General features: G+C 44.0%; 1 protein-coding gene across 2 annotated transcripts in view; it reads left to right on the forward strand.

Moving 5' to 3' along the window:
- The window catches only part of MIPOL1 (mirror-image polydactyly 1), a 314,859-nt gene that overhangs the window by 280,688 nt on the left and 20,645 nt on the right, over nucleotides 1–13,526 (forward strand). For both annotated transcript variants that reach the window (XM_066608446.1, XM_066608447.1), the window contains one exon: nucleotides 5,501–5,731. In XM_066608446.1, coding sequence (XP_066464543.1) covers nucleotides 5,501–5,731 — 231 coding nt within the window. The remainder of the gene's footprint in view (nucleotides 1–5,500; nucleotides 5,732–13,526) is intronic.

A 13,526-nucleotide genomic window follows, 5' to 3' on the forward strand; every position in this document is an offset into this window, starting at 1 on the left:
TCCACGCAGCACACACGTACACGGAGACCTTAGGACTGACACAGGCAGGCCAAATATAATTTTTTCGCTGCTTTTTTGCAAAAGGAGGTCCCTACTGCGTATATTCAATGAACAATAACTTTTATAACTGTGGTGTGGCCCTGAAAAAGTGTCACACAACTTTAGTGTAGCAGAGTTATTAACTCTGGCAGAGCAGGTATTTGCCAGTCAGGAAAGACAATGGCGCAAGCCTGCAGTAAACCGTAGCTGGTTGCGTTTGATTTTTGTACGTTCTTCACGCAGCACACACGTACACGGAGACCTTAGGACTGACACAGGCAGGCCAAATATAATTTTTTCGCTGCTTTTTTGCAAAGGGAGGTCCCTACTGCGTATATTCAATGAACAATAACTTTTATAACTGTGGTGTGGCCCTGAAAAAGTGTCACACAACTTTAGTGTAGCAGAGTTATTAACTCTGGCAGAGCAGGTATTTGCCAGTCAGGAAAGACAATGGCGCAAGCCTGCAGTAAACCGTAGCTGGTTGCGTTTGATTTTTGTACGTTCTCCACGCAGCACACACGTACACGGAGACCTTAGGACTGACACAGGCAGGCCAAATATAATTTTTTCGCTGCTTTTTTGCAAAGGGAGGTCCCTACTGCGTATATTCAATGAACAATAACTTTTATAACTGTGGTGTGGCCCTGAAAAAGTGTCACACAACTTTAGTGTAGCAGAGTTATTAACTCTGGCAGAGCAGGTATTTGCCAGTCAGGAAAGACAATGGCGCAAGCCTGCAGTAAACCGTAGCTGGTTGCGTTTGATTATTTTACGTTCTCCACGCAGCACACACGTATACGGAGACCTTAGGACTGACACAGGCAGGCCAAATATAATTTTTTCGCTGCTTTTTTGCAAAGGGAGGTCCCTACTGCGTGTATTCAATGAACAATAACTTTTATAACTGTGGTGTGGCCCTGAAAAAGTGTCACACAACTTTAGTGTAGCAGAGTTATTAACTCTGGCAGAGCAGGTATTTGCCAGTCAGGAAAGACAATGGCGCAAGCCTGCAGTAAACCGTAGCTGGTTGCGTTTGATTTTTGTACGTTCTCCACGCAGCACACACGTACACGGAGACCTTAGGACTGACACAGGCAGGCCAAATATAATTTTTTCGCTGCTTTTTTGCAAAGGGAGGTCCCTACTGCGTATATTCAATGAACAATAACTTTTATAACTGTGGTGTGGCCCTGAAAAAGTGTCACACAACTTTAGTGTAGCAGAGTTATTAACTCTGGCAGAGCAGGTATTTGCCAGTCAGGAAAGACAATGGCGCAAGCCTGCAGTAAACCGTAGCTGGTTGCGTTTGATTTTTGTACGTTCTCCACGCAGCACACACGTATACGGAGACCTTAGGACTGACACAGGCAGGCCAAATATAATTTTTTCGCTGCTTTTTTGCAAAGGGAGGTCCCTACTGCGTGTATTCAATGAACAATAACTTTTATAACTGTGGTGTGGCCCTGAAAAAGTGTCACACAACTTTAGTGTAGCAGAGTTATTAACTCTGGCAGAGCAGGTATTTGCCAATCAGGAAAGACAATGGCGCAAGCCTGCAGTAAACCGTAGCTGGTTGCATCTGATTTTTGTACGTTCTCCACGCAGCACACACGTACACGGAGACCTTAGGACTGACACAGGCAGGCCAAATATAATTTCTTTTCCTTTTTTGCAAAGGGAAGGACCCACTGCGTATATTCAATGAACAATAACTTTTAGAACTGTAGTGTGGCCCTGAAAAAGTGACACACAACTTTAGTGTAGCAGAGTTATTAACTCTAGCAGAGCAGGTATTTGCCAGTCAGGAAAGACAATGGCGCAAGCCTGCAGTAAACCGTAGCTGGTTGCGTCTGATTTTTGTACGTTGTCCACGCAGCACACACGTACACGGAGACCTTAGGACTGACACAGGCAGGCCAAATATAATTTCTTTTCCTTTTTAGCAAAGGGAAGGACCCACTGCGTATATTCAATGAACAATAACTGTGTTGTGGCCCTGCCTACACAATTCTGTCCCTGTAGTATCAATGGAGGGTGCAATGCTCTGCACAGATGATTTTTAGAAAAAAAAAAATGCAACACTGCTAACAGCAGCCAGCACAGTACTGCACACGCTTAAATTTGGCCCTAGAAAGGACCGTTGAGGTTCTTGAAGGCTACACTCACTCCTAACACTCTCCCTGCCTATGCACCACTTCTGTCCCTAATGCCGGGTGCAATGCTCTGCACTGCCGATTTTGAGAAAAAAAAAAAAAAAACACTGCTAGCAGCAGCCTGCACACAGGTAGATGTGGCCCTAAGAAGGACCTTTGGGGTTCTTGAAGCCTACAGTGACTCCTAACGCTCTCCCTACAGCAGCACCAGCACGATAGTACTTTCCCTCAGCTAAGTCACAAGGCATGTGTGGCGAGCCGCGGGAGGGGCCGACTTTTATACTCGGGTGACATCAGATCGCCCCAGCCACTCACAGCAGGGGGGTGGTATAGGGCTTGAACGTCACAGGGGGAAGTTGTAATGCCTTCCCTGTCTTTCAATTGGCCAGAAAAGCGCGCTAACGTCTCAGAGAGGAAACTGAAAGTAACCAGAACACTGCGTGGTAGTCGTTACGAGTAACGAGCATCCCGAACACCCTAATATTCGCACGAATATCAAGCTCGGACGAGTACGTTCGCTCATCTCTAATCTTCATCACTGGGTAGAGAACATCGGACCTTTACTGGTTAGTTTTCTGCACCCTTTTGCAGTTTAGTGCACGTCAATACATTCCTACCAATGACTCCTAGGAATAAAACAATGCATTTATATGGCAGACTTTCCTCGTCATGTTGATCCCATGAGTCACCCGGAAAGCTTGGTAACACATCCTGTTGTACGGAATATACAGGATTTATAATCTGCATAGTGCTATAATCTTTATTTGGGAGGGGAGTGAAACACTTAAGCAACGAGGAGTCTGCGGATGAAAACATGATGCCAGTTTATGATTAAACCTGCAGATTTGGACAATGGACTATGTTGTAATGATAGTTGAGAAAGATGGGGAAACATATATTTTCTGCTGCCCTGGTATTCTCTTATGTCCTTACTAGTTCAGGGAAGTCACTTTTTGAAACCAGTTCTCTTAGAATCTTTGTACATAGAAGTGTTACACCTGTGCTGTCCACCTTTATTCTGGTCCATGGATAGGTGCTACCAAGTATGCCGAAAAGAAGTATTTCCCGTGCAAACAAAAATATACTGCAGTGAGTGCTTTTTATATTCTGGAATTGTAAACTGAGCTGCAATACCAGATACATCCTGTGGATAAAAGTGGCACTCTTTCTTGAAAGAAGCAGACTTTTTCATGTCATACAGCCACTTTAAGGAGGACCTGTCACCTGTCCTGACATGTTTGCTTTAGTAACTACTTGCATTCATCATAGAATGACAATTCCTGGAATATCTTTTCTTATAACTCTGTATTGTGCAATTCCTATTTTACTCCTTCTAGAAAATGTTAAAAAATGCAAGTATTTACTAAAAACAGATGTGTCATGAGCGGTGTCGGGTCCCCTTTAATTTAGAATTAAGAATATGATTGACTTATGAAGCAGACCAGCATTTTTCCTGCTCACGTCTATTCTGCAAATCTTACATTCCTGCAACCTGAAAATAAAATGTACACAAAGTGGAATAATATGTATCAAAATTTACACAAGATACAATACATTCAGGAAGGGGAGAAGGCAAATATTACTGAATAAGGTCAGAGACCCCTGTGTACCTTTTGACTTGATCATCATCTTTTTTTTTTGCTGTGGGCCAGACATGAAGTTATAGCGGTACTCCCATTATTGCAAGTTGCTCCCTATGCACAGGATAAGGAATAATCTGCTGATCAGCAGGATCCCCTCGATATCCACCACCGATTGAAGGGAATAGGGTGGAGAAGCATGTGCAATGGAATCGCCGGAGATGGCAGAGTTCTAGCACTTGCCTGCCTCCAGCAGTCCTATTGAAGTGAATGGAGCGCAGATGTGCATGTGCGTCCTCCGCTACCCAAAATCAGGACGCCCCGGGGCTGTGGTGTTGGAATCATGGAGTCCCAGTAGTTATCCCCTATCCCTTTAAGTATTTAAAAATGACTACAGTATCATTTTAGTTGGGTATAAATGCTTTTGGTATTCATTCACTGGTAAAAGCTTGTAAGACTTGTTTACACCATTTCAAGTGTAGATGTAGGGCAGCCCGATGATTTGAAGATGCTGTGGACAGACTTGGCCATAGACAGTTATTTTTTCATAGTTAACACCCTCTGAAAAAAACCTAAAAGTTAAAGGGAAGATGGTGGTTACTGTTTTAGCAAATTATGTTGAAGAGGTTGTACCAGAAAACACTTATCACCTTTCCATAGGATAGGTGATAAAAAGAGTGATCGGTGAGGGTCCCAAAAACAATCCCAGAAGGGAATGTCCCATGTCCCCTTCTCCCTGTAGGCTTGCCGCACCCCTTGCCGTGAAGAGGAAATTTAAATGGATTGCCAGAGATAGACGAGGGCTTCTGTGAGCCTCATTGAAATAAACGCAGAGTCTGAAATTCATGCTTGGCTACCACTCCATTCAATCTGATATCACTGCAGATGGGGGACACAAGACCCCCTTCTTATAATTGGTGGGGATCTCAGTGGTGAGACCCGCACAGATCACCACTTTTTTCACCTATCCAATGGATAGGTGATAAACGTATTTTCTGGTACAACCCTTTTAATATCAAAGATAACTGTAAAGCCATGTCAAAAAGGGTGTAACTATAGGGAATGCAGAGACTGTGGTCATATTGGTACTCTGGAGCCTGTGGGTCCCCTCTGCCCCATATGAGGCAACCAGTACTATATGACTTGTGACATATTGGGTGTTCTCTTACAGGTTTTATATTGGCCCAGGAGCTTTAAAGTGGTTGTCCAGGCAAAATACATTTTTGGAAATGTATACCTTTTGGAAAAACATAAAAGAAGGTATCTTCACCTTCCCCAATCCACTACCACCACTCTCTACTTCCTGGTGCAGCGGCCATGACATCCCAACAACAGATAAAGATGAACGGCATTCCACTCACAGGAATGGCCGTCTGATAGGAATTATGTAATGCTAATGGCCATCGGTTTTGAGCCTTGGTCACTTCTTATTTAGATACTGTATACTGTTAGTAAAATGTAAAATAAAATAATGGTAATGTGGTTCAACAAACACTTGGTTCGCCTATAATATATGTGAACATGCAATCTTGAATAAGGCACAAGAGCCGACAACGAGCGAGAAAAGTCTTACCTCCGCCATCACTGATATACACAGTGCCAGTTCGGTAAGAACCAAGCAGAACACTTCATTTACATTTTTCAAGATTTATGTATTAAGATAAATAATAAAAAAAATAGGACGTTTCTCCTTCAGTGCTCACATTTTGCTTTGTGTTTGTTCAGTTTGCACCAGTCCTTATCTCAAGAAGTAAACCTGAAGGAGCAGTTCACCAGGGCGATCAGCCTGTATGATGATGCCTTAAAAAACCGAGGAGAGCTTCTTAGGGTGACCCAGCAGCAGAATGAAGAGTTGAGACGTCAACTGCGGGAAACCCAATATCAGAATGAAGAACTAAAGGAATCCTTGCGCAAGGCAACTGCCTGTCAAAAGGAAGTGGAAGACAAGGCACACAAGTAAGTCAGATTACCTTTAATTCATAACATTCCTTCAAAAAGATACTAGTCCTTCACAGGCGAATCTCACAAGGTCCTTGATTTTGAGAAACTTAGCAGGGCCTACTACAGAATAACTCATGCTATATAAGATCATATGTCCTTCCAGAAAAGTTTCTTGGTGTCTGTGGGCATGCCTGTCAAGAGATACCCAAAATAACCAATGATACCTCCCAATTGTACACGAAAATAGAACATGCAGGGGCAGTGCTTATGCAAGTATACATAAAATAGGTATTTCTGGAAAGTTTTGTGAATGGGGACTTATATGGAAGGGAGATCTCTTCCAGGAGACATTCCACTCTGTGCATGTAGGCCAAGGTTATACCATTTTCTAATAGTGTGGGAACCCTTTACAGAAGGATTGGTGTGTTTCAGTACATTTATTTGTTCATGATACTACGTGTTTAATTCACAAATTCCACTTCCTAGCAGAATTAGCTCATGTGCAGATGAAGCCTAAGCCAGTACACCTTGCTTCACTGCGCATATGCAGAATACCGCTGTAACTGGAACAGACCTGTGATCACATACCCAGCCTGTGGGATGTCAGTTAAGCCAGAAGGAGGACCAACAGGAGAGAGGCTCCACCCCCCAACTGGTCATGTTTAGTAGTCCATATTAATTTTGGTGCAACCATTCTGAGATGCCTTGTCACACTACTATTTTTGCAGTGTTTTTCTATAGCACATTATGCCACTGTCTGACACATTTGATAAGCTTACCCCATTTACCGGTAGAGTTAAGGTGCATTTGCACACAAAGAGGATCACTCAAAAGATGGCTTTTGAGCAATCATTTTTGCATAAACTACTATTTGGTACTAATACCAATTAATTGTGTGTGAGCTCAAACAATGTAATCAGCGCTCCCTAGGCAGAACACAGCGTGCGGTCCATCTTATCAGCTGTCCTGCTGAACGATGGATATCATGCCGAACTGAAATTCATCGTTCGGCAGAAAAATGAAAGATGGGCACATTTACACACAATGATTATCGCTCAAAGGATGGCTTTTGAGCAAATTTTGAGCAATAATCGTTGTGTCTAAATGGGCCTCTAGCTCTACTTGCTGCTGTGTATATATTACATCATGTGCTTTAATGCACAGTCCTCCAGGTATCAATCATTCTTACTGACTTAAACAAAGTAACATGTTTTATTAGTTATTTCTCAGCAGGATGATTCTCCTCAAATCATCAGTATTATTAGCAATCCCCGTAGGGTGGACCTTAGTTTTGCATGGCCTTGAAACAGGAGCAGAAATTGTTGATAGTTAAATAAACGTAACTCAATTTTTGAGAGTTGTATTCCTGCTCTTTATCAAGCAATAAAACAATTATGAACTGTTCTCACTCATTCATCTGGTAATCCCCTGCTTGTCATGTCAGTGCTTGAAGTGTTTCGCTGAAGTTAAAGAAGGTCCCTGGTTTAGAAAACCCAGGTAGATATTCTGAGTTTATAAACTGGAATTCCTTATTCCAACTCTACATTACTTAGCTGAAGCAGAGAACGCCTACAAAGAGAGTCTCAAGCTCTGGATGACCCAACACACCTATACTTCTATGCAACATGTAATACCTTATTTCCCCTGTGGTGGTGCTTCAGGCAAGTCGAATACTTGTTATAGCTAAACACAGAGAGTCCCAACAGTGGACAACCCTTCTAATAGAAAAGTAAGGACCAAAGGGAGCATCACTTTTGACCCTTCCACCATTTAGACTTAACATTACGTCCTAAGGGTACATTCAGATATAGCAGAAATGGTGCACATTTTCTGCAGTGGAAAATCTGTGTCAAAAACCGCACCATTGGTGCAAATTTTGACATCGTTTTTATGTAGAACCACAGCAGAATTTGAAAGGGAGAAATCTGCTGCGGATTCACATTAAGGCTGGGTTCACACGGGGCGGATTTTCGTCGGAAATCTCGCGGTTTGGCCGCAGCAAAAAACGCGAGATTTCCGCCGGGAGAACCGCCGCGGTTTAAGCCGCGGCGGCTTTGAAGCGGTCCGGCCGCATGCTTTTCCGTTGCGGACGGCTCTCCCATAGAGGAGAGCGCAGCCGTAACATAAATAAACAAAAAACCGACTGTAAACAGACATGCTGCTTCTTTTGAAACCGCGGCTGCTCTGGCGGCTGCAGCCGCGGTTTCAACCGGATTTACCGCAGCGGATTAGCCGTCCCGTGTGGACGAGGTTTCGGGGAAACCTCGTCCACATGGCTGGCTAATCCCGAGATTAGCGGCCGCAGGCGGTTTTGCCGCGAGCGGATCTGCTGCGGCAGAACCGCGGCAAATCCGCCCTGTGTGACCCCTGCCTAAAAACTGCATTAAAATCTGCACCATTTGCACGAGTTTTCCATTGTGGAAGATACCCTTATAGAACACAGGCCAGTGAATGTGTGGGTACTGAGCAAGTCTGGCTGTGTAGTGGCTGGGATTGAAGTAACCTTTGGTCCAGGTGTTTAACACCTTCAATTCCCCTAATCAATACTACTAACAGTACCTAAGGGGTATAAACAAATCGAGGGGGAAGACATTCCGGTTGACATAGTAACACGTACTCTATACAAATTGCTGTTCTTGTATGCTAAAAAAGTGGTATTCCTCAACTGGAAGCACCCAAAAAAGCCTACTAGGGCTGCTTGGCAATGTGAAGTAAATGGGGTCATCGCTCTATATAAACTGCCATGTATGGAATGAGCTTGTCCCGCCAAATTTACTAGAATATGGGGCCGATGGGTTGACTGCCCTAACACCGCATCAGGCATACCTGACTAAGGCCTCATGTCCACGGGGAAAATCAGGTCCGCCGCGGATTCTTCATGCAGAATCCCGCAGCGGGTCCCTCCTTTCCCACGGACATGAGGCCTAAAAATAAGAATTTACTTACCTGTCCGGACGCTGCGGATCTTTCCTCCGTCGCGACCAGATCTTTCTTTGGCCAGGCGGATGTGCTCGGCCCATGAGCCGTGCACTCTTTTATTTTTTTTTTAACTCCTGCTCTCCCGCGCAGGAGAGCAGAAATTCGGCTGCGGGTGTGCCGCGGATCCAGACGGCTTCCATAGGCTTTAATAGAAGCCGGCGGGAGCTGTCCCCGCGGGAGACCCACACTAAAATGGAGCATGCTGCGGGTGTTTTCCCGCACACGCAATCCGCGCCTCAGGGGAAAATGACATCCGCAGATATTTAATTACCTGCGGGTGTCCAATGCATCCCTATGGGGCGCGGATCACGCATGAGGGTGACTCGCAGCGGATCTGTCCCTGTGGACATGAGGCCTAACTTCTCAGCCAGGGGGAAGTTTGAAGGTCTCTCCTTTCTTACTCCGCACTGTACGCGAGGATACTGAATGCTTATTGTGATAACAGTCCTGTCGTGGGTAAAAAAATTTGTTTTTAAGTTTAGTTACTACAATTTCCCAGGTTGGGAATCTTGGGTTCTGTTCTTTGGGGGGTGGTAGAAATAAATAAAAGGGTATATGCAACTATAAAGGTCTTCAGTTGACCTGAAAGGGGATCAAAAACTGTATAGCTGCAGAGCACGACAAAACGGTTAGTCGGTCGCAGAAAACACAGATGTGAATGAGCCCTTTAAATTCATATAAATGACTGTAAATGCTAATTTAAATGAACATCACAATTTTGTTCTGCAAAAACAAGTCTTCTTGTATCTATGGCAGAGATTAATCTAAAAATGATTCTAGACTTTGAGGCTGGAATCACACGTGCAGTTTTCGAAGAAGAGGGGAAAAGTATTAAAACCCATCATATCCACTCCTTGTTTGGATCAAAAATCCGTAGTCCGCCCATTCAATTTATTACTTTAGTTGCCCTCCTTTGAACCCGCTTAAGCACTAATATGTCCTTCCTGAGTACCGGTGCCCAAAACTGTACACAATATTCCATGTGTGGCCTGACCAGTGACTTGTAAAGAGGAAGGACATCATCATGTGCCCCATGATTCTATTTACCTTGGCAGCAGCTGCAGGACAATGGTTGCTCCAGTTAAGTTCACAGTTAACTAAAATCCGCAAGTCCTTTTCCATGACAGTTTTGCCCAATGGTTTCCATTCAGTATAAATGGTACAAATGATCATAGAATAATAAGTTGTTTTTTTAAAAAAAATAAAAATAAGTGGAAAAAAGTATTTTTTATTATTGTTGAAAAGGAACGATATTAAACATTTAAAAAAACTTTTGCCCATATTTATAATAACAAAAACTGTTTGGTATCACCGCATCCATAAAAATGTGATCTGTCAAAGTAACACCTTAAGGCCCATTTAGACACAACGATTATCACTCAAAATTTGCTCAAAGGCGATAATGATTGTGTGTATTTACACGGCAAGATGATTGCTCAAAATTCGCTCAAACGGCAGTTTGTGTGACAGTTTTGAGCGTTTACTTTGCATGAGCACTTAAGTAGCTAATTAGCTACTTAAGAGCTTATTAGTGTGTAAATGAAGGCTCCCACTGTATACAGAACACAGCTGCAGCGCTGTCTTCTGAATACTCCTGCTGTTTTCACGGAACGCTCAGCAGGTATACAGCTGAGCGCTGTGAGCGGGGTATACAGAATACAGCTGGAGCGCTGTCTTCTGCGTACTCCTGCTGTGTTCACAGAGCACTCAGCTGGTATCCCGCTGAGCGCTCCAAGCGGGGTATGCAGGACACAGCTGGAGTGCTGTCTTCTGCACACTGCTGCTGTGTTCATGGAGCGCTCAGCTGGTATTTTGCTGAGCACTCCAAGGGGGGTATGCATGACACAGCTGGAGCGCTGTCTTCCGCATACTCCTGCTGTGCTCTCAAAGCAGGATACCAGCTGAAACACAAAATAAAGTTAGCATGTCATTTTTGCCATAGTGTGTACGCCAGAAAAACTAAACAACATGGTTGACAAAAGCGTGACATTTTGAGGATTTCACTAAAATCTGTTTCTAGTAGAAATGCTAAAAAATAACGGCTTCTAAATAGTTCTATTTCCCAAATTGAAGCTATTTAAGGAAGACAGTCCTTGTACTTCCAGTCTGTGGTCTGCCGGGTATTGAGCGCAGTGCCTTCTCTTGTAGGCTATATAAGCTCCACAGGACTTAAAACACAAACAGTAAAAAAAAAAAAAGCCCACCCACCGTCAAAGTTACACAATGACAGTAATACACACAAGAGTCGCGGTCCTTTATACACCAAGCTCCTGCCTGTAGACTGGGGATGCACAAACACACAGAAACATCTGTTTCAAGGGGGCTCCTTATACACAGGCCAGAAGAATAGCGAGTGCGAGACGCGTCAGCTGAGTGTGAAGTGCACATCCAGAAGGGGAGGCAGGTTAAAGCCTGGTTACCTTCCCCTAACACAGCTGTGACAAGTATGCTGCTGCTGAGAAGAATCCCTGTAGGAAACTCAGAGAAAACACAAAGAATTTAGCACTGGGGTGCAAGAGGAATGAGGGGTCTGTGAAGTAGCGGGATTATCGTAGAACCGAGCAGAGAGTACACAAAACTCTTTTCAGCTCACCCGGCAGTCAGCGAAGTCACATTTTGCCTCGTCCTTCATCAATCTCTCTTGAATATGGCATGAAGGGAACAATGTGCCCACTTAGAGCACAGAAAGTGCCTCTTGTCCATTTATGAGAAGACGGATAACTAAGATGAACTGTGGGACCTCCGTATACCTGAAGGGTCTATAGAGCACCAAGTTATGGTCCTTAAAAAACTAGTGTGTAGGTGAAATGGTTTGGCCACGTCTCTCTGGATGGAATCTGTGCTAACTGTAAGTAAAGAGATTGGTATAAATAATATAGTATATAAACACACACACATACATACACACACCTTGGCCTGATGTGGTGTAGTTTGTTATTAAAACAACTCTGCCCCCATGTGTATGTGTTATGTAACTACACAGTATGCCTCACATTCAATCATCATCACCATAGCATCTACCGAGTGGGCCATGGAAAAGTAGCCTGATATCACACTCTTATGAAAGCTGTCTAGAGGAAAATCTGTCTTTGTTGCACATAGCAACTCCTGAGGTAAAATGAAAGCTGTGCTGTGATTGGTTGCTACGGCGAACAAAGATTTCATAACAGTGTGGCACCGGCCACTATTCGTGGCCCACCCTGTACAACAAACTTCATGCCTCCAATTATCTCAGAAACTACAAAGAATGCTTTCCTGAAATTCGGGTGCAAGAAACTTCATTGTATAGGGCGTATATATACATTTTCTCAGCTTTCTCTCTGGAGTGACTTTTAAAAGAATTTACATTTTTATTCCAATTTTACTTTAAATTTTATTGGAAATCCAGTGTTAGGAAAAACAGTTTATAAATCTACCTATTATTATGAAGAGAATGACACCTCGCACATCTTCCTACGCCCCAAAGTTTCTGAAATAGTGCAATCTATGCCGCAATGATGAATTGCTGCGGATCTGAAAGCCAAAGGAGATCCCACCTGCTTCCAGATGGCTGGTCTCTTAATGAAGTGGCCATTCATTGTAGACTACAGAGCTGTAAAGTATTCTTGCAGTAGCTACATGTAATGAAATGGTGGTCACCCATGCAGGATGTTAGGAGGTTGCTGGCAGTACAGAGTACAGCACTTTGCTATCTCAATAAGTCCCATAGAGATGAATGGAGCGTCAAGAGCGCACGCACCACCACCAGGTGCTGAAACACAGGACTTCTGTTCTCGTGGTCAGTGAGAGTCCCACTTGTGGGACCCTCACTGATCACACTCTTATTCCCTTTCCTGTGGATAGGGGACAAGTGTAAAATTGGACGCGACCTCTTTGCCCAAATTACCATAAACTAAGTTATGGTGCTGTTAAAGGAGCCAGGGGCTGTATTTTTTATACTCGCCTGCTTCCTACACTCACCTGCTTTCTAGTTCCTTTACCAAAGTGTATGTCGTCCGAAAATCTGACTCTCTTCAGAATCCTATGCGGGAACTTTCCCATAGACTTCTATAGGAGAGTGCGCACATGGGACTCTGAAAGGAGTCAGATTGTGTGGACTTCACAGGTGGGAACCAGGAAGCGGTTGAGTATAAAATAAATACATCACCCGGCTTCCTATCACCTTGCCTAACACCACATAAGGTAGTTTAGGCCACTAAAACACGGGCTACTTCATCACACGATTTTGTCGCAATGCGATGGTGCTACAGATCGCATGTATGTGGAGCGCATGCTTTCCTATCGGTTCATCCACACAAGCGATATTTTGTAGCCTGCAACATTGTGAGACTACTAGAGATGAGCGAACGTACTCGGATAAGCACTACTCATCCGAGTAATGTGCTTTATCTGAGTACCTCTCTGCTCGTCCTGAAAGATTCGGGACGCGCTGCGGAGCGGGGAGCTGCAGGGGAGAGCGGGGAGGAACGGAGGGGAGATCTTTCTCTCCTTCTCTCCCGCCCGCTCTGCCCCGCTCCCCGCTGCGACTCACCTGTCAGCAGCGGAGCGCCCCGAATCTTTCAAGACGAGTACAGCGGTACTCGGATAAAGCACATTACTCGGACGAGTAGTGCTTATCCGAGTACGTTCGCTCATCTCTAGAGACTACCAAATTGCGGCATGCTCTATACATCCCCGACTTGCGATGTTTTGTAGCCCATGTTTTCCTATGGAGCATTCCTTTCTGTTATATCGTATGAAAATGCAGTTTTTGTGCGATGCAATGCAACTTGTACAGTAGGAAATCTTACTGTAAAAGCCCTAAATTGAGCGCTAGCTGCATAAAATAGTA

The sequence above is a fragment of the Eleutherodactylus coqui genome, chromosome 6, assembly GCF_035609145.1.
Source record: "Eleutherodactylus coqui strain aEleCoq1 chromosome 6, aEleCoq1.hap1, whole genome shotgun sequence".
NCBI classification, from domain to species: domain Eukaryota; kingdom Metazoa; phylum Chordata; class Amphibia; order Anura; family Eleutherodactylidae; genus Eleutherodactylus; species Eleutherodactylus coqui.